This window comes from Doryrhamphus excisus, linkage group LG13 (assembly GCF_037039965.1).
Source record: "Doryrhamphus excisus strain RoL-2023G ecotype Guam linkage group LG13, RoL_Dexc_Guam_v1.1, whole genome shotgun sequence".
Classification (NCBI taxonomy): Eukaryota; Metazoa; Chordata; class Actinopteri; order Syngnathiformes; family Syngnathidae; genus Doryrhamphus; species Doryrhamphus excisus.
This window is the reverse complement of record NC_136369.1, coordinates 11,292,820-11,313,649: the sequence shown is the minus strand read 5'-3', so window position 1 is coordinate 11,313,649 and position 20,830 is coordinate 11,292,820. Positions and strand designations below refer to the sequence as shown.

At 40.1% G+C, this 20,830-nt stretch overlaps 2 protein-coding genes across 2 annotated transcripts; both read right to left on the bottom strand.

Moving 5' to 3' along the window:
* Positions 1–115: 115 nt before the first annotated feature.
* mns1 (meiosis-specific nuclear structural 1) lies at positions 116–5,541 on the bottom strand. The gene is made up of 10 exons (XM_078795502.1): positions 5,240–5,541; positions 4,956–5,171; positions 3,628–3,755; positions 3,454–3,556; positions 3,124–3,353; positions 2,649–2,865; positions 2,462–2,569; positions 1,408–1,665; positions 1,087–1,212; positions 116–1,006 (listed from the first exon to the last, which is right to left on the bottom strand). The coding sequence occupies exons 1-10, from the start codon at positions 5,303–5,305 to the stop codon at positions 902–904; spliced, it is 1,557 nt and encodes a 518-aa protein (XP_078651628.1). The 5' UTR covers positions 5,306–5,541; the 3' UTR covers positions 116–901.
* A 1,535-nt stretch (positions 5,542–7,076) lies between these two features.
* znf280d (zinc finger protein 280D) lies at positions 7,077–18,666 on the bottom strand. The gene is made up of 18 exons (XM_058088470.2): positions 18,492–18,666; positions 15,447–15,565; positions 15,050–15,294; positions 14,829–14,928; positions 14,147–14,368; positions 13,997–14,071; positions 13,667–13,776; positions 13,403–13,590; positions 12,101–12,258; positions 11,924–12,024; positions 11,694–11,840; positions 10,928–11,062; positions 9,903–10,120; positions 9,369–9,509; positions 9,207–9,275; positions 8,565–8,680; positions 8,454–8,478; positions 7,077–7,837 (listed from the first exon to the last, which is right to left on the bottom strand). Exons 2-18 carry the CDS (start codon positions 15,556–15,558, stop codon positions 7,564–7,566), a joined length of 2,436 nt encoding a protein of 811 aa, XP_057944453.2. The 5' UTR covers positions 15,559–15,565; positions 18,492–18,666; the 3' UTR covers positions 7,077–7,563.
* Between the last annotated feature and the right edge of the window lie 2,164 nt (positions 18,667–20,830).

Here is a 20,830-nt window from a genome sequence, read left to right as displayed (position 1 = left end):
TAAGCCAACTACAATTTATTTGCCCAAATTAAGCATGTTCAAGCACAAAAGTGGCTAAATGCACTACAATACAAATACACTATACACTGTTAAGAATGTACTATTCTACATTGGTCACAAGTTGTCAGCAAACGGCTTTTATTGCAGGTTGAAATCATCTCACAACAGGCACAATAATAACATAATAATAATAATAATAATATCACTGGTTACTGTTGCGGCCGTAGAACAAGCTAAAACTCAACTTTGAATTCCTACGTCACGTCCTGTCCGCCATTGATACTGGTCCCCTACAAGGTAAACTGTCTTAAATGGTTTATTATAGCTGCTATATTGGGTAATGTAATACAAGATGGCTTAAAAATGTTAAACATATTTGAATGATCGTAAATAAATTTTCTGTGTCATATCTAGGAAAATATTCCATTTATGAAGAAGGAATCCTACTTTACGGAAATTGACAGTCGAGTCATGGAACCAGCTAACCGCGATAAACAAGAGATTACTGTCGAACTGCACTGCAAAACAAGAGTTGTTTCCTATCCCTCATGCCACTAATAAGGTAACCTTTACATACAGTGCATCTTCAATTAATAGGGGTGCAACAATACGTGTATCTTTATCAAACCGTTCAAGGTATGCATGTGTATCGAACAATATCACAGCGGCACACTTCCGGTTTCGGCCGGACGTGACCCATTTAATAGCAGTATTTTTAAAACGGTCCTATCACAGAAGTTCATATTACAGCCGAATATGTTGCTAAAATACAGAGTTATAATAACCTTTTGTTAGTTTTGACTATTTTATATACTAACTAAGTATGAACTTGTTATAATAGGATAGCCGGATTCAGCCATCACGATTGTAATGTCTAACTTCAAATAAAACATTTTTAAACTCAATCATGTCCGACACCATTTTCTGAGTTATCTGCCTCACGTATCGTGAAATTCTTTCTGAAGTCTTCATCAAAGTGCTTCAGATCGTCTTCACGAAGCATTCCCTGAAAGTAGTCACATTGGTTGGGTTAGTAAGTTAGTTGTTTTAGCAACATGGGACATAGTTAGAATACAAAACTCCTACCCTCGGTAGGTGTCCAAGAAGTTGAGTTGCATGTCGTTTGAGAAGTCGCTGCCTCTCCTCTTCGATGATCTCTCTCACGAACGCCTCTCTCTCCTCCTCCATCGCAATCTCCTTAGCTCTCAGCTCCTACAAGTCAGACACAAATTCAAGGAATTCATCAGGAATTTAACACATCATGAATATCCAACTCTTCTCATAACCAACTATCAGTATTAGAAAACACAAATGTGATAAAAAGCATATTGTTCAATTGTTAATTGTCATAATAATCAGATTTAGTGGGACAATAAAAACATAAAAGTGAAGACTGAAGCTCCCGACCTTGTCAACCTCACGCTGTAGCCGTCTGTCCTCTATCAGTTTCTGCACCTCGCGTTTGTGCTCCAGTTGCTTCATGCGTCGTCTCTGGGCATTCATCTGCTCGATGCGGTCATCCTCTGCAAACTTATCCATCATCATTTTACGAAAAGCCTCCTCTTCATCTTTCTCAGCCTGCCGACGCATCTCCTTCATAGCCATTTGCTCCTCGCACGTCCTCTGCAACAACAGCCTCTGTCTAATGTTCCTCTCCATCTCTTTCTGTTGGGAGAAAAAGTTTATACTGTGGTCAGAATCCTCAAAAGAACCCATGCAATGTTGTACTTGGGATTTACATACATCCAAGTGACTGAGCACTTTAAACATCAGACCACATCAAACTATCTCATTTAATTTACTGTTTCTTTTTTGTTTTTTTTACTGAATAAGACATCCGACTTGCAAGTCATGTTGCCAGTTTGTATGTTCATTCATTCATTCATTCATTTTCTACTGCTTATCCTCATGATTGCGGGAAGTGCTGGAGCCTATCCCAGCAGTCTTCCGACGAGAGGCGGGGTACACTCTGGACTGGTCGCCAGCCAATCACAGGGCACATATAGACAAACAACCATTCACACTCACATTCATACCTATGGACAATTTGGAGTCGCCAATTAACCTAGCATGTTTTTGGAATGTGGGAGGAAACCGAAGTACCGGGAGAAAACCCACGCATGCACGGGCAGAACATGCAAACTCCACACAAAGATGGCCGGGGGTGGAATTGAACTCGGGTCTTCTAGCTGTGAGGCCTGCACGCTAACCACTCGGCCCGCCGTGCAGCCCTAGTTTGTATATTAAAAGTTGAAATACTTAGAAAGCAACTGGCGGGCTGGATTCAAACCCTTGGTGGGCCGCATGTGGCCCCCGGCTCGTAGTTTGCCCACCCCTGGTTTAGACCATACTATCTCTGAATCACCATGGTATCGTCCTTCTGACAAAGCATTGTGGTAGCACCATGATTTCAATCTGTTATCTGAAAGTATTTAAAAGATAGCACAGTGATGATGCTTACAATTTCTTGCCGCCTGTATGCCTCCTCTTGTTCTTCAAGACAAAGCTCCTCACGGATCCTCTCCATCTCTTCACGTTGACGGTTCTCCTCTCTAATATTCTGGGCCAGCTGGAGGACAGCAGAGAGACACTTTTGATGTGTGAATTGCACACCAGATAGAGTGATACATCTGGCCGTTCATGCCAACCGTATCTCTCATATGTTGTATTGCTTCTTCTCGCTCTCTGATCTTAGCCATCCAGTCCGCCGCAGACTTCTGTTGCCTGGCGGCAAACTCCTTGATGCGCCTGTTCTCCTCTTCCATCCTTTCTTTCTCCAAGCGCCGCCACTCAGCCCGCTGCTTCTGGAACTCCTCTACGTGCTGCTGGGTGGCTCGCACCCTCTCCAGTTTCAACTGCTGCTGCCTGCAACAGAGGACACACAGTTTGCACTCTAAAATCACATCTTATCTGTTTAAGAAATGTCAATGACAGCCATTTTAGGAACCAGAGCTTTGCTTTTCCATTGTCATGGCTCCATATTTGGTTTTGAAGTTGAACTTTTCTAGTTCAACTCTGTCTCCAAAAGCTAACTTGCAAACTTGTTTCCATAATGAGGTGGGCTAATGAAGACTACTCTCAGTGCTAAGTGCTATGGGTGGAAAAGTTTGCAAGCAAACTCACATTTGATCCTCTTCATAAATCTTTCGGACTATCTCATCAACCATGAGCTTCTCCTTGAGGAAGTCCTCATACGCCACTTGTCTTTTGCGCTCTCTCTCCACCAACTGCAAGCTAAGCTCTCGCTGATATTCAAGCTGCTCCTGTTGTTTCTTCAGCTCCAGCTTCTTCTCTTCAATGGCTGCCTGCTCGCGCTCGTTCTGCACTTTGCTGTCAAACTCTGCTTCTTCACGCTGAGGTGGGACATGGACAGGTTTAGCTCAGGGGTGACTAAATGAAATTCAAGAAGCAAGAGAAGGAATTGAAAGGAAGTAGTATTCATGAAGACGTCACCATTGTCTCCAACTTCATGGCTTCCTGCTCTGCCATCTGTGCAGCTTGCTCCTTGCTCACATAGGCCAGCTTCAACTTGGACTCCAACTCTCGCAGTTCAATGCTGAACGTTATTTAGAGAGATGATTTTAAAAACATACAATGAAGACTGTAAATTTTAAGTAGAGTGCATACCTGTTCTCTCTTATGTACTGCCTCATCTTTTCTTCTCTTTGTCTCTCATGATTGATACGGGCCAGCTCTTTGGCAAGCCTCTCGTCTTGTTCAAGTTGCTTCTCCCTCAATATTCTCTCAGTATGGGCCTGCAACAAGGACAGCCTTATTTTGAGACTTTTTCTATAGATCTTAGTTGGTTTTCTTGCAATGTATAGATGATTTCTGTATTTCAATGCCGTCATCATTCATTCATTCATTCATTTTCTATCGCTTATCCTCCCAAAGGTTGCGGGGGTGCTGGAGCCTATCCCAGCTGTCTTCGCGCGAGATGCGGGGTAATAATAATAATAATAATAATACATTTTATTTGTATAGCGCTTTTCAAAATACTCAAAGACACTTTACAGAAGAATGAAGTTGAATAAAGCAAGTAAACAGAATAGAAGACACACCAAAATACAACATTCATTGGTTAATACACAGTTAAAACATGAGTAAAAGCGGGGCGGGGCACAGCAGTCAGATATAAAAAAGTTAGACATTAAAAACACCCTGGTACACCCTGGACCGGTCGCCAGCCAATCACAGGGCACATATAGACAAACAACCATTCACACTCACATTCATACCTATGGACAATTTGGAGTCGCCAATTAACCTAGCATGTTTTTGCAATGTGGGAGGAAACCGGAGTACCCGGAGAAAACCCACGCATGCACGGGGAGAACATGCAAACTCCACACAGAGATGGCTGAGGGTGAAATTGAACTCGGGTCTCCTGTCTGTGAGGCCTGCAACCCAATGCTGTCATTATTATGGAAAATATCAAGACCAAACTATAACATACTGACGAGTCCAACCTTTGAGACACTTTGTCTTTTAGACAGATTTGCTAAAATGGTATTTACTCCTTGGAAAAAAGTGTGAAAAACAGGTCATCTTATATTCTTGCACAGGAGATTACAGTCCACATGCAAACTAAATAGTGGCGCCAAACAATTTGACCCCAAATAAAGAAGTAGTACAATGGTGATCAGTTAAGTGGTCATTAAAGAACTTCAAAGTAACTTTGTAATTTTTGGGATCACCCATTTTACTTTTTGTCCCATAACTCACATTTAAAAATGGCCAACCCACCTCTGCAGTAATGTTGCATTGTGAGGTTTAACAACCATGCCTTGTTCAAAGAACACAGGCCTTTTTGCCATCAGGAACTTGTGACATAACAGCCAGATTTCAGTAAGTTTGACATTTTTAAGGCATTAAAAATACTACTTATTCTTTTGCATTTGGTGTGTTGATGCTTCACTAACATCTGGTTACAGTCCACCATCCCCTATACTCACATGTATGATGGCACGCTCTACGGCTCTCTCCTTCTGCTCCTCCTGCACCTGCCGTTGGAATCTCTTCCTGTCAACGTTCTCCTCCTCCTTCACGATGGCCGCCATCTGCCTGTCCCGGTCCATTCGCGTGGCCTCCTGCTGCTTGTGTTCATCATGAGTGCGCCGCTGGGCCACCAGCTTATACTGCTGGGCCCGGCTCAGGTTCCGACTCTGAACCTGCGGGGAAAAAAACAATTATTTTAAGTCGGGTTGATATAATTATAGAAAGTTTTTGTTGTTTTTACCGTGTTTGTCTTATTTTCCGCCTTGTTTAATCCAACTCTCTTGATGATAATCTTGCCTCGATTCATTTCGGACGCTTTTGGGTACAACCAACTTCAGAGATACTTGCACCGCACTTATGAATACATGTATTCTAGCATTACTTTCCACCGCATACAGTGTCAATATAAAGCTTTGTATTCCTTTCAGTCGTATTAACGACGTTTCGGCAAATGTTTGCGGTGGTGTTTCCCTGGGAACCGCATCTGTAGTGCTCAGGCAATGGGGAAGGCCGTGGGTGATGACGTCACGCCCGGGCGCTCCCATGGTGGATTAGCTCCACCTGCCAAGTCAAATGTAACTCAGTTGAACATCATTAAGTAAATGTGATTTTATTGGCATTATTACCTTATTTTAGAACTGTATAATACGTCAAAGTGCACTATTACTTCCACCAAACGCCCTGTTATGTTTGGATCATGTGGTGCTTATGACACCTAAAACAACAAAATTACGCCCTTATCAAAACGTTATCGTCATACTGTTGTCATGTCGTGATCCCCCATAGTTTCCTGAAGCACCGCCATCTTGACTGTGACGTCACGCCGACGCCGCTTTCCAGAAACCAGATTCAAACAAACACGGCCATGAAGGCACAGCAAAGTCAAGAAAGATTGACATAATATAAAACATTCATAGGAAACAATATAAATCCAACCAAAACTGTACCTCGAAACTTCAGAACGCATCAGAAAAAAGCCGAAAGAAACAAATTAGCTAATGGGCGATAAGCTAATGGATGCTCGGCGAAACGTCACTTCCTCCGACTGCTTCAGTCTCGTGTGATTAACTTGGAGTTACATTGTGTTGTTTAAGCGTTCCCTTTATTTTTTTTGCAAAAGGTTATCCATCTATTTCAAGACAGGGCTTTGTTATTCGTGTAAACATTTTCAACTTTACGTTGTGCTTCTTGTATTCTTTGTGTATTCTGCTAATTGTTACAGACCATAATACATTAATATTACTATTCTATAACAGGAGTGACATTAACATAATCAGACAAGCTCTGCAGGAAAGCAACAGTATTGCTGCTGCTCATTCTAGCAAAGGTGGGCAGATAAAATGCATTCATTTTCTACTGCTTATCTTCACAAGGGTGCTGGAGCCTATCCCAGCTGTTTTTGGGCAAGAGGCGGGGTACACCCTGGACTGGTCGCCAGCCAATCACAGGGCACATATAGACAAACAACCATTCACACTCACATTCATACCTATGGACAATTTGGAGTCACCAATTAACCTAGCATGTTTTTGGAATGCGGGAGGAACCGGAGTCCCCATAGCAAACCCACACATGCACGGGGAGAACATGCAAACTCCACACAGAGATGGCAGAGGGTGGAATTGAACTCGGGTCTCCTAGCCGTGAGGCCTGCTTGCTAACCACTTTCCACTGTGCAGCCTGAAAAATAACATTCCACCAAAAAAACATGATGGCTTCTGGTCATTCATTTTCAGAGTCATGGTTGGGGGGGGGGGGTCCTATCCCAGTTGACTTTGGGTGCAAGATGGGGTGCTCTCAGGACGGGTTGCATACAAATAACCACTCACATTCACACCTGTGGATAATATGGTGTCCAATTACCATGTATATTTTGAACAAATACTGTAAAAGCTCCAAAATGAATTTATTATGGAAGTGGAAAAGGAAGCCTTCTCGATCACACATAGCCATACAATCTGCACTACTCCACACAAATTTCAATGCTCATAATCTTGTAAACGAGGACATACCAAAAAAAAACAACTTTTGGGACTGCTTATTTTAATTATTGTTCAAATATGTCGATAAAATCATCCTTGGATAAATCCACTTTATTGAACATAATGTCTAAAAATCTGAGATTTTCACCTAAAAAAGACAAATGGAACAATATTACACCCTCTTGGCCAGTTTAAAAGACACCTCTAGTATGTATACATTTTAAAAAGTAGATGGTCTGACAAAAGAATGCCATCAAAATGCATTACAACTGAAGTAGAATATTACATTGAGCCAATCTTGATACAGTACTTAAAGTAATATGATAAACACACAAATGTTTACATGTAGTCAAAACTGACATGTTCTGCACAAAAAGTACAGATAATGGGTTAACAGATGTGGCATCCACTATCACAGAACATCTACATACCGTGTTTGTGGTGGGGAGTTTTGAGATCGTTGCAGTCATTTACTGTCATTGACAAATAACAGGCATTTTCTGATCGTGACTGATGGGGAAGGTTTCGGATATATAAAAAGAGTTTCTTTGTGATTTGTATTGTTCGTTCTGCTGTTTCCTGCTTAGTCTATGTTAAGTGTTGGGGTGGGGTGGCTGTCCACGGAGATGCTTGCATCCACAAGTGACTTATCATCTGGAACGCCATCAGACATAAAGGATGGTGAAGAGGCGGTCTGAGAGGGTGGCATATCCACTGCTGGTAACATCACTACAGATTCTGGTTGTTCCACGCTGGCATGAGGAGAGTGTTCAGTCTTTTCAATTTGCACTTCATTCATGGGTGTTTCATTTGGTGGTGCTTCCAAGACTGCGATTGGCTGTGCTTGCGCAAAAAACCTACATAAAGAGAGGAGAAAAAAATATATAGAAACGACAAAACTGAGGTGCTAGTGGTGTCATCACTAATATCTTTGCTCCAGCCTGGTGGGTACAAATGAGGTATTCAAGGTAATTCTGACCTGTGCAAAATTTATTGGGTCACGCAACAGTAACTGGATTTATTATTGTTGGCCATGGTTTTATTTCAAATATGTTGCAGTGCTGTTTGACCAAATGGTTGGCAGATCTAGTCAAAGGAGTATGCCTTTAAAGTTCGTGTTAATGACGTTTTGAGTTGATCTAAGCAGAGATGGATGCACAGATCCACCTTTTACATTTACGAGTTGATCCCAATACTGATACAATTCTGACATCAAAGCTCTAGGTGCTTTAATATTATTATTGTAGTGTCTACAAATAATGAAGAGGTACTCAATCAACAGTTGCTCGATTGAGCAATTCAGTCAACGTAGGTGTCGCACCCCCATGCAGCAGTACACCACACCAGTGCATGTGTAGACACAGCTACATTTGCAGATACTCTTTTGGCTACTTTTGCTGATACTCTTCTAGATAGTTTGCACAGATTACCCCCCCCCCCAGATCCAAAATGGAGGTTGAATTCTCTACTCACGTCGTTCCATCATCAGGTTTGATATCTGATAGGTAAAGAAAAAAAAAGGCAACCTTTAAGAAACTTGCAACAGCACAAACATGACTCGGCAAGATTTAAAAAAGTGCGTACCTTTTTCTTCAATAACTTTGCATACATGATTTGGTCGGTCATTTAAATGTTTGGACATCATGTCGCCGCCTGATGCACTCACCAGGAGGTCACAGTTGAGGCACACCAGCGTTAATCTGCAGAAAAATCATGTCATCAGATAACAAAAGCAAAAGAATAAAATCGTTGAGTGCATGGTCTACAAAAGCAAGCCTTCAATTAACGCTGGGTGAAAAACACTGACATGAATAGCTGTGGCTGTAGTTTCTATTAACCATACAAGATGGCAGTACCTGTATTGTATATTGTATTGTACCTGTATAAAGTATCATGTGTAGTCAGCAGCTTTACCTACCTCTGCATGCCCTCTAAAAGGTTGGTTTGTGTTACTGAGGTGTTTGTGTGAAACTCATCCATGTTGGTGTACTACTTGCTGTGCTGTTGTTTACAGCTGTAGCTTAACAGTATTACAACACTGGTTCTGTTGCTACAATATATACATGTTAATAAATGATCAAAAAGAGCTGAGTTTCCCTTCCACTTTCTCAAGCACTCAAAATTATTATTACCTGCTACCAATTAATGACGTTCATTTTGCAGTTCTGGTAAATAAATATCCGTGCTATAAATACACCATTGAGAATAATGGTTTATGAAACTTACTTTAATGCAAATGAATGTTTCTTCTGATCCATTTTGTGAAATCTGCTCTTGTTGATGGTGCTATGATATCTGAAAAAAGGGCATAAAAAACACTGAATAACAGACACCCACAACCAAACAGTCAAACAAAAAGTCTAAAATGATGTTTGAAATCAAATGTACCTTATCATGTGATTACCAATGGCAACTTTGCAACTTGTGCGATAAGTGCATGCTCCACAATTGGAGGATGAGGGGAAGTGGGAAAAGAAATCATCCACTCTGGAGTTGCACTCGATGCATGTGTAAGACCCTCCCTTTGCACTGAAGATTGAAGATGAGCACACAGTCAAAAATAAATAGCAACCTTTCAAATCATAACAACCTGAGTCTAGCATTTTGCTTTTGATTACTGAGCCTAATTACACTCATTTGTTTACACTCTCCCATTGCAGCTTTATCTTCTGGGTTATTTTTAGCCAGTCTAATGAGTGTCTGGAAAAATAATTAAACCCAAAATGAGCTAGTTTTACTATCGCTGAGCTCTAATAATGTCTATTAATCTGCTTTGGGCCTGTCATGAATACCCAGGAGCTCCAGACTACTGGCTCCTGAAAGGTTCAGAGAAGCAACATGAAGGCCTCTGTGGGACTGGAGCTTTCACATGCAAGTGGGTTTCATTTGGATTGGAAAAGTAAACAAGTCAATGCAACAAACCTTATGTGGGTCAGTGATACGTTGAACTTGTCATCCATTTTCTTCTTTTTCTGATTGAATTTGGCTTCGGAGGTGTTTGGTTTAGATTTGGGCACGACGAGAGGAGGCTTGGTTTGTGCACCGACGTTTTGTGTTTCGGGAGTGACGGTCAAAAGAGCTTTATCTACGGAGTTGGACAAAGCGGGCGTCTTGCCACTGAGGGAAGCTCGAATGGTCACCTGGAGAGAAAAAAAATGTGAATGAAACACTTCATTCAATACCAAAGACTTATGTACATGTAATTTTTAAACCCGAGCGCTTGACCCTAAATACATCTTTTACATTTTTATACATCAACGATGTATTACTGCGTCTTTCTGCACAAAAGGCAAAAAGAGGTGATGATGTAAGTGCGCAATAAAAGAGGTCACATACCATGCAGTTTTAAGCCTTAAAAACAGTCACAAGGTGTCAGAAGTGTCTTTGATAAGAACTTGGCATGGATATTTTCCATGTAATAACGGGCTTAACAGCAAGGAGGAAGTGAGGGAGCATGGAGGAGTGCAGCATGCAGAAGGTTACACATTGTAGAGCATGCACATGCATGCAGTTTATGTCCAAGTGTGAAAATTGTAAATAGTTCATGGTATTTTATGTGTAAATAACTTATTTTGATGTAAAACCAAATTTTTTGTGCAGTTTAGATATTTGAGCTGTCACAAAAGCAAAAAAAAATGTGTCAAAGTGAAAGATATGCTTGAAATGTATCTTTTCACAAAAGGCCATTTAACTCCAGTTTTTGTTGGTATGTTGTATTGCTGATTCTGATTCTTCAAGAACAGAAAAAGGTAAACAATTTTTTCTTGATGAAAGACAATAATCTAATCAGGCTCCATGTTTATACAGCCATAGAAAACAATATCCTGTGTGCCTTGAAAAATCAGTCAAAACCGTCTAAAATGGTCGTCACTGACAAGGTTTATGAAAAATTTTGAAAAACGGCTAGGATGGAATGAGTTAAAAGATAGTAATGAGAGCAGTCACACCTTAGTCCCTGCAGGAAGGCCCTCCAGGAGTTTAGGTTTTTTGAAAGTCTTATGGACCTGAATCCTGTGTTCCAGTCTCTCCTTAGCGGTGAGGAAATTCAGTCGACATTTTCCACAGCGATGGATTCCTTTTTTCTGAAATAGATCGAAGTGCAAAAATGTGATCAATTGTTATCACAAGAAGCTTCACTGAAGGTAAATACAAAATATTAGACAAGCTGTTTCCATGGAAAGCTTGCTTCAAGCTGCTTTATGCAGTTGTCCTTCAGGACAGGCCAAAGGAAAAACATTTTCCCCTCACAACCTTTGATTTATTACACTAAGATCCCCGACAGACCAAAAAACATTGTAAAAAGTCCTCCCCACAGAGAGCCAAAAGAAGAAGTGGCTCAAAGAAGTTATGATTATGACATTTTAAAAGGGGACCTATTATGCTTTTTCCATTTTCCAGACCTAGAAATGTTGTATTATCGTGTACGATATCTATCGTGTATATATATATATATATATATATATATATATATATATATATATATATATATATATATATATATATATATATATATATATATATATATGTGTGTGTGTGTGTGTGTAACATAAGGAGAAAATAAATGTTCATTGATACCAATAATACGCTTTTCACCGATAACACAAAGTTGAGATGCAGGCTGTTGGTTTAAAAAATGTAAATGCTGCATCCTCTGATCTTTCAGATGTAAAAACGTTTGGACAACATTGTTGTAGATGAAAGGCAGCATCTTACCTGATGTTTCATGAAATGCTGCATGTACATGTGACTACTTCTCAAAACTTTAAGACAAAAAGGACATAGCAGGTCTTTTGTGTTTTCATGGACAGTTCGGAAATGTGTCTCCACATCTGAGAAAAAGGAGGACCTATAATTGCACACCTACAGAGAGAAAAAAATCATATGATAAATGGGATAACAATATGCAGCTCCCGTAGCAATGATTTGGTCACCAAGAGGCAGACCTGACAGACATAAGGCATCTCCCCAGGCTTGTGGTTGTTTTTCATGTGCTCCAGCAACACTTGCTCAGACTCGAAGGCGAGCTCACATATCTTGCAGTTGGCTAAAATAGGAAACAAAAGTTCAAATGGTTGCACAAACTTGGGAGTGTGAAGAGAAAAGACCTCTACGTGACATACTGGAGGATTCGATGGGGCTGTGAGCGCTCTCAATGTGGCACTGGAGCTGGAATGGAGTCTGGTACTGGCGATAGCAATGCTGGCAAGTTGTGTGGCTCTCCCAGCTCTCATTGTTCTGCTTCTCCAGCTCCAGGTGGTGTTTCATGTGGTTCATGAACCTGCACCACAGGGTGTGACACACAAGTCACCTAAATGCTCTGTCTATAATATGCAATTAAGACCTTTAAATGACTTCAAACCAATGTCAATATGTGTAGTAACATGCTTGGATATTAGGCATCCCAAAGGATACATTCTTCATTCACCCCACTGTATAGTATGTATGAATATACCATAACAGCCCTTTTAATTACACAGTAAATTATTTTCTGCCTCATGATGAAGCTTTATGCTACTGCCCCATTTTTCAGTCTGAACATTCTGCTACCTCAGCTCCCCCAATAGACTCTTATATGGCTGACCTGTGACCTCCATCGTGAGAGTGCAATTGAGGTACAGATGTGCTTCCCCATTAGAAGCCGCTCACGGAAGCATTTTAGCGTGTTTCTAAAAATGTTACTCAATCAAAGGAATGGTTCATTCGCCTCCTAAACTAGCAGCCATTTTTCATCTTTCGGCCCACGAGGATACAAAGTCGACTGTCATCCATCAGTGGAAAACCAAGCATAATCAAGTACTTTCACACTTTTGGCAACATTGGAAAAGCATATTAGCTTAAAACCGTAAAAAGAAACACTATATTCTTTTCAATTCATAATACTATTGAAACAAAACTGTGATATATCTTTGAGTTTTCATTTTAAATTGTTTTCGGTATGTAAAACTATAAAAACATGTTTTGTGTTAACATTTTTTGAGTCAACTGCTGATGACATCATATACAGGCGACATGCATTACGTACAGTTCCAGTTGTCATTTTGTTAGCAAGCTAAGTATGCTAACAGGGATGTTTGGTGATGAAAATACACAGTTGTACTGTAAGAACACAGTTGGACTTACTCAGTGTATTAATAATGCAACAAGATGCAGGCCACAGGCGCTAACTGGAAACCAAAGCAACATTTTGCCGTAAATTTCCAACGTTAATCCAAAAACTCCCTAATCTGGGCAAATGCTCACCATGGTTCCAGTGTACTCCTGTGATATACAGTACTTTGGAGTCAGTGTACAGATTGTTTAGCAGTGTAGGTTTACTGTTCTATAAAAATGGCCAGTAGTACAGCAGTACTTTTCTTCCCAGTGTAGTAGCTTTTTTGAGTGTGGAAGTCCCTAGGTTTCCTAAAAAAAATACATGAGCCTACCTGATATTGGTCTTGAGAACTTTCATGCAGCTTTGACACCTGAAAGTGTTGTTGCCTTTTGGCAGACAAACGTCAACAGCTTCTCCCTCAGCGTGGCCGTAGTAGAAATCTGACACCAGCATGATGAGTTTTTTTGCAACAGTGTTTTCGGCTGTTGAAACGCTACTTTCCACACTGACCCCGCAATTCTGAAAACCAATGAAACAGCACACGGTGTCAAGTTTCAATCACAATATATCCACAAGACCAACAAAGCATACTTACAGTCATGTGATTATTTAGCGCCTCCTGCTGAAGGAATTCTTCCTGACAATTTGGGCATTTTTTCTTTGGCACACCATTTTCCACTGGGTTGGTCGTGTTTGCTTGTCCGACTTACAACAAAGCACAGAATCAACTAGAGTAGAGGCAGCAGTTTGTGCTTTTAATGTCAGCCCTTGTTTTATTTTCAGACATTTTCTACTTTTGTCCTTAAAAACTCAATCCATTTTACCTGTGTTAGCTTAAAAGATTTACGTATATATCCCCAGTGAGGCTTCTGGCATTAGAAAACATTGTTGAGCATTGAAAGCTGTAGATAAAGGAAAAACTCACCAAAATCAACTTTAATTTTCTTTATGATGTTTACCATCTGCTCAGGTGGCAACACTCGTTTCACGGTGAGCTTTTCTGTGCGACACCCCAAAATAAGTTGACATATTCACAAGGATAGACAAACCAATGTGATGGCTTTCCAGAGCGTACCTTTGTTTACATTGTCAGTCTGTACAGGCAAGGTGATGGTCTGCAGAGAGGGGGCCTGGCTGACCTGCAGCAACTTGGGTTTGGCTGAATAAACAGCGGGGCTCTGAACATTAGCTAACGTCACAACGTTGCTGGTGATTTGCTGCACATGAGGGCGATGGACAACACCGGGTATCGCCTTGACTGGGGTGACTCGCTGGAGTATCTGCTGCTGTTGACCAGCTGAAATACACAATGTGTTCATGCTTAAAAGTACATTTAAAACCAAACAAAGATCCAAATGATCAAGGTTTCGATCAATGTTAGGTTAATTGGAGACTAAAACGATCTTGTGGCCTTCTACTTGACATCATTATGTTTCTGTGATCCGGGTGTTTTATATTAATATAAAGTCGGCGTCAGATGGGTTACAAGTGTGTCTTACTTATGGAGTAAGTGATTTTCCTCCATGCATGCAGAAAATAAGTTTCATCACATCTTTCTTCCTACGGGCTTTGCATGCGTGTCTCTTGCGAAGAAATTGTACAAGAGGAAGCGCTGCCAGGTCTCTGACAGCAACCAGTATGCAAGACAAACCTATAGTACTTTATGGAGAACTGTTCATTTTCTCAGCTGGGATAGGCTCCAGCTCACTTGTGACCCTAATGAGAACAGATATACTGTATGTATGACTCAACATTACCTGGTAGGATGGTAAATTTTGTCCCAGGAGGATACTGTTTCCCAAGAGTGGCAATGAGGTTGCTGTTGTTGGTTAACTGTGGGGATGTTACAATGAAGCCCTGGGTGTAAAACAAAAAAAAACAATAACAAAATGAATCATGTCATGAATATTAATTACACTTCCATGGAAAATATATAATAGTTTATTACAATTATTATTAGTACAATTTATTAGAATACCTGATTGTTGACAATAACAGGCCGGGGAGTCAGTGTAGTGAGACTGGCTGCAGTTGTAGTATTAGTGATGGCATTTCCGGCTATTTTCAATGGTAACATTAAAGATGAGCTCAGGGCTGGTTGAGGAGCACATACAGGCCGAGGAGGAGGACGAAGAGGAGCAGGAGCAGAATTTACACCTTGCTTTTTTACATTGTCCTTTGAACGAGGTGCAGCAAGAGATTCACTAATCTGGTCCGTTTTTGCTGCAAAACAAAGAAACAAAAACCTAAAATGGACATTTCATCATGCAAACAATGGTAATGAGTTTGAATGAGGGGAAAAACTGAATATCAATAACACACAAGCAGCCTAAGTGTAAGCTAGCAAATGGATTGCATAAAAAGTGTGCACATACGAAGCACTCCAACAAAAATGGGCTCGTCGTCGTCCTCAATAATTTGCCCTGGAGCTGCTTTCTGCCATGGCTCCAGGTCTTCTTCCACACATTCCATAAAAAGCTCAGACATTTTGGACCTACAACAAAAATGGACAAATGTTCGATCGACATGACAAAAGGGAGAAGACACAGCAAATCAATTCAACAATCTTCACCGTGCTCCTTATTGTTCATGTAGCATGTTCTATTTTACTTATTGTCAAAGCAATTACAAATTCAAAAAGTACAAAAACATTGACACTCCACTTTCATACTTTCAGAACAGTGCTGAAGGGAGGAGAAAATATCCAAACCAACATGGCCCTGTGTAAAAAAAGTGATTGCCCCTGTTAAAACATGACTTAACTGTGGTTTATCGCACCTGAGCTCAAGTGGAAGATATTATAAAGCCATTTCTAAAGCTTCAGGGACTCCAACGAACCACAGTGAGCACCATTATTCACAAATGCTTAAAACATGGAACAGTGGTGAACCTCCTAGGAATGGCAGACCAACCAAAATTACTCCAAGAGCGCAGCAACAACTCAACCAAGAGGTCACAAAAGACACCACAACAACATTCAAAGAATTCCACCATATGAAAGACACTGGGCCAAAATGGCCTGCATGGTGGAGTTGCAACAAGAAAACCACTGCTGAACAAAAACAGTATTAAGGCTAGTCTCAATTTTGCCAGAAAACATCTTGATGATCACCAAGACTTTTGGGAAAACACTCTGTGGTCTGACGATACGAATAGTTGAACTTTCTGGAAGGTGTGTGTCCCATTACATCTGGCGCAAAAGTAACACCACATTTCAGAAAAAGGTGGTGGTGGTGGTGGTAGTCGTGTGATGGTCTGGGGTGGCTTTGCTGCTTCAGGACCAGGAAATAAGTCATGTGTTTTGTGCCATATGGGTCAGTGTATGGTTCTACCAGCACTATCTGAAACTCCGGGAGAGCTGAAAATTCCGATCACTGAAGCAGTTTGCATGACAACACCAGCTATACTGCAGAGTGTCTGGACTTAAAATTGACTATTTCATTCATGCAAGTGCCTTTAATGTTACCTTATAGAACGTGAAGCTGAATGAAATCATTTGAATCTGTGAAAGGTTATGACAATAAAGTTGCATATTATACCTGTTTGAAATCAGGGAGTGTTTTTGTGGACACCCTGTATTTAAATTACTGTTCTGTTCAACTTGCACCTCATAAAAGCAAAACCTTGATGAGCGTCATTAATGTGTTTCAGAAGGTCAGACTCAAACCTAAACAGACACTAACTGAATCAATTTTTCCCTATAAGAAATCATGTAAATCCAATTAAACCCTTCCACGTTTTTATAGCTTTAAATATAAAATGTGTAAATGATGAGTGAAAGGTATGAATGAACATTTACGGTTCCTTTACATGACTTGACGTCTTCCCCTTCACCTTTATCTCAATAACCCAAAATGGAGTCAAAGACAGTTGAAAGTGCCATCATTTTGATAAAGAAGATGAGAAACTTTATTAAATGAAATAAATACCTAATGACAAAACTTGAAGATGGTGTAGAAGAGGAAGATGTTGCTCTTGCTTCAACATCATGTCTTTGGGAACAGTCACATATTTTATGGAGCTAAAATTAACCTCAAATGTTCATTTACATCTTTGATTTTTCATTTTGATTCCTCATTTTAAATTGTTTTAGGTATGTAAAACTATAAAAACATGTTTTGTGTTAACATTTTTCGAGTCAACTGCTGATGACATCATATACAGGCGACATACATTACTTACAGTTCCAGTTGTCATTTTGTTAGCAAGCTAAGTATGCTAACAGGGATGTTTGGTGATGAAAATACACAGTTGTACTGTAAGAACACAGTTGGACTTACTCAGTGTATTAATAATGCAACAAGATGCAGGCCACAGGCGCTAACCGGAAACCAAAGCAAAATATTGCCGTAAATTTCCAACGTTAAATGCAAAAACTCCCTAATCTGGGCAAATGCTCACCGTGGTTCCAGTGTACTTCTATAGTATCAATATTTCATTAGCGGTGCTGCATTGTGTGCACATAGAAGAATATTAACAGGTTATTTGTGTGTTGTCTGTATAGGAGCATGCTTGTTGGTTTTACATTTATAGCAAGGTTTCATCTATTTCTTTGCAACATATCTGCTGCAATGTGCAATAGTAGCCACCCCAATCCATGGTATGGCAATGGTTTGTTTCAAACAAGCTAAATACATTTACATTAGCAGATCAACAACAAACACTAATTGCAGGGAATATCATATTACAAATATTCAGCAAAAGACAGTTTTATCATATATTGTGGGTTTTTCCACGTCGAAAATAATTTTACATGACATTAATAAACAGACAAAGCTTTCGTCCAAGATGGCGGCGCTATTGATGACGTAACTCAATATCCTGCAAAAATTCAGGTCAAATTTCTATTCACACGGAAAGCATAAAATCACAATTATATACTTCATGTTTACAAATGTACAGCAGTATTACGCGTGATATTTTTAAGAATACGCTAACAACAAACCTCATTATGTAAACACTCGTGTGTTTCAACAGAACACAGAATGGGATTTATCTTAGTTAATTGATAATTACAAAATATATAACTCTTCGGTAGAGATTACATGCATGACCAATCCTAAAAATGTATCAAAACAGAAAAAAACCCAGCAAAATAAAAAGCACCATTAGCTTCTACCTCTATTGAAGTGATGCTAACTAGCTAACGCTGTGTTCAACAATGATTCTTCTCTCCAACCACACCCATATGCTACAAATGCGTGTGACTATATTAACACGACTTTTGTTACATTTATTCAACAATACACCCAAGTACTGCTTGGTTCGCCACTTGCTGCTCATCGTAAAACAACATGCAACTGGCTACATTAGCTTGCAGGGCTCATTAGCTTCTTGTCATTGTTTGCAAGATACTGTGATAAACTAAAGGCGTTGCATGGATGTCGCTTCTAGTGGTTTGGGAGGGTTTTTTTGCTTACCTGCCTATCACACCGCGTCACGGTCTAGTCACCCGCGTCACTGTGTGTGTGTGTCCCTTAAATTCAGATACTGCGGGTCTTTTTTCAACACCAGCAGCAGAAATGGTGCCCGTGTGAGCCAGCCAAGCACAGCGGAAACAGTCTCGGGGAATCCGGACCAATCATGGCGACTTCCACTTCAAACTGTAGCGCCCCCTAAACTCAAAAAGTACCACTCGAACCTCGACCTCAACGCATCATGTACTGCTTTTACTGGATGGTGGAGCCAATGTGATGCATGTCAGACTGTTTTAGGGCAATAGGTTCACTTGCATGCATTAAGTTGGTCACCGTTTGGCCCCACAAAATCCAAATGTGCTCCGCATTTCCTGGAACATTTGGTTTCTGCCTGGAGAACATTTTAATTTAATTGAAAGTCAGCATGTTTTCCTCCCTTCTTTATCTGTGTGTATCAGGTATTTCAAGTAGAACAGGTAACTCTGTGGAGCTACAATAGTGGTGTCCAGGGGTGGTTTTCATTCATTCATTCATTTTCATCACGTGGGTTCATTCAATCATTCATTCATTTTCTACCACTTTTTCCTCACGAGGGTCACGAGGGTGCTGGAGCCTATCCCAGCTGTCTTCGGGCGAGAGGCGGGGTACACCCTGGACTGGTCGCCAGCTAATCACAGGGCACATATAGACAAACAACCATTCACACTCACATCATGTGGGTTCATTAAAAAAAATGTTTAAAAAACCTAGCTTGTATGACAGCATTAAAAAAATTGAGTAGCGCCACAATTAAAATAAAAAAAAACAGTACAATACTTTAATTTTTGTATGACCTAATTTTCATAGGATTTGGTTTTTGACAAATTATTGCCAAAAATATGTCTTGGTTTGTCCACCCTCGGTCATCTCTGTGTGGAGTTTGCATGTTCTTCCCGTGCATGCGTGGGTTTTCTAGGTTACATGCTAGGTTAATTGGCGACTCCAAATTGTCCATAGGTATGAATGTGAGTGTGAATGGTTGTTTGTCTATATGTGCCCTGCGATTGGCTGGCAACCAGTCCAGGGTGTACCCCGCCTCTGGCCCGAAGACAGCTGGGATAGGCTCCAGCATACCCCAGCGACCCTAATGAGGATAAGCGATATAGACAATGGATGGATTAATGTACCTCTGTTAACACAATATTTTTGACAGCCCTAATACTCAGTATACTAAGTATACTTTGTGGCAAAAAAACATAAAAAGTATACCAAAGTATAGGTTTTAATATTAAAGTGCAAGTCTTAGTATTAATGTGCTGAGTCTTAGACTTTTGTTTTTTCAGTATAAGCCCAGTATACTTCACTGTACTATTCTTAAGTATATAATATATAGTTTATAAAGTATACTTCCTCAGTTTTAGTATTCTCATAGTACACTTGAATAAACTTTTTTTTTGACAGGCAACACACTGGAGTAGAGGACCAAACCATTTCATGGAGCTATGACAGGAAGGGGGCAGTCAATATGGATGATTACTTTTGGTCAATGTAGATATTTTACTGTTACTACGAAATACGAAAGATTTCTGAATCAATAACTGACTCGCCAATCTTAAACATACAGTAAATACTGTAAGTAGGTACATTCAGATGTGATTTCCCTGAGAGGAAAAAAGGACATATTGAAAGAAAGGAAAACAGCTCCATCTAACGGTCAATAGGAGAACTGTTATTAACGTAGAAGCTACCATTGGATGTGGTTGCCTCGTCATGCGTTTTTTTGTTGTTGAATGGGTCTAAATGATCAACAGTGTATTTATTCAATGAGTTCTTGTCACTAATCAATTTAGTCAGTTTATAGATATAGAGATGGTCTGACGTTTACAGTAATGTGGATGGTTGTAGCGCTTCTGAGTGATTTGTCCAACAGGTGGCAGTCTGGAATTATGAATTCAATACACTACGAGGCAGAGGGTTCCCACTAACCATTTTGCACAAGGTGTCAAACTCAAGGCCCGGGTGCCAGATGTGGCCTTTTACATAATTTTATGTCACATGCAAAAACCAGAGTATAATGTGTGTCAATAATGTACTTGACCTTTTTCTTTCTAAAAGTATTTGTTCTTTCATTTTGATGTCATGCAAATGTCATGACATTTGCATGACATCTAATCATGCAACAAGATATTCCAAGCATTTTTTTTGGTTCTCAAAAATAAATAAATAAATAAATAAATACGTGACACTTCTCATTTTGAAGCATGTTATAATTGATATGGTCGAGAATGCAGCCAGTGAGTGAAAGAACTCAGGTTTGATTCCTCTACTGGCATAGTCACTCATGATGTTCTTGAGCAAGGCTC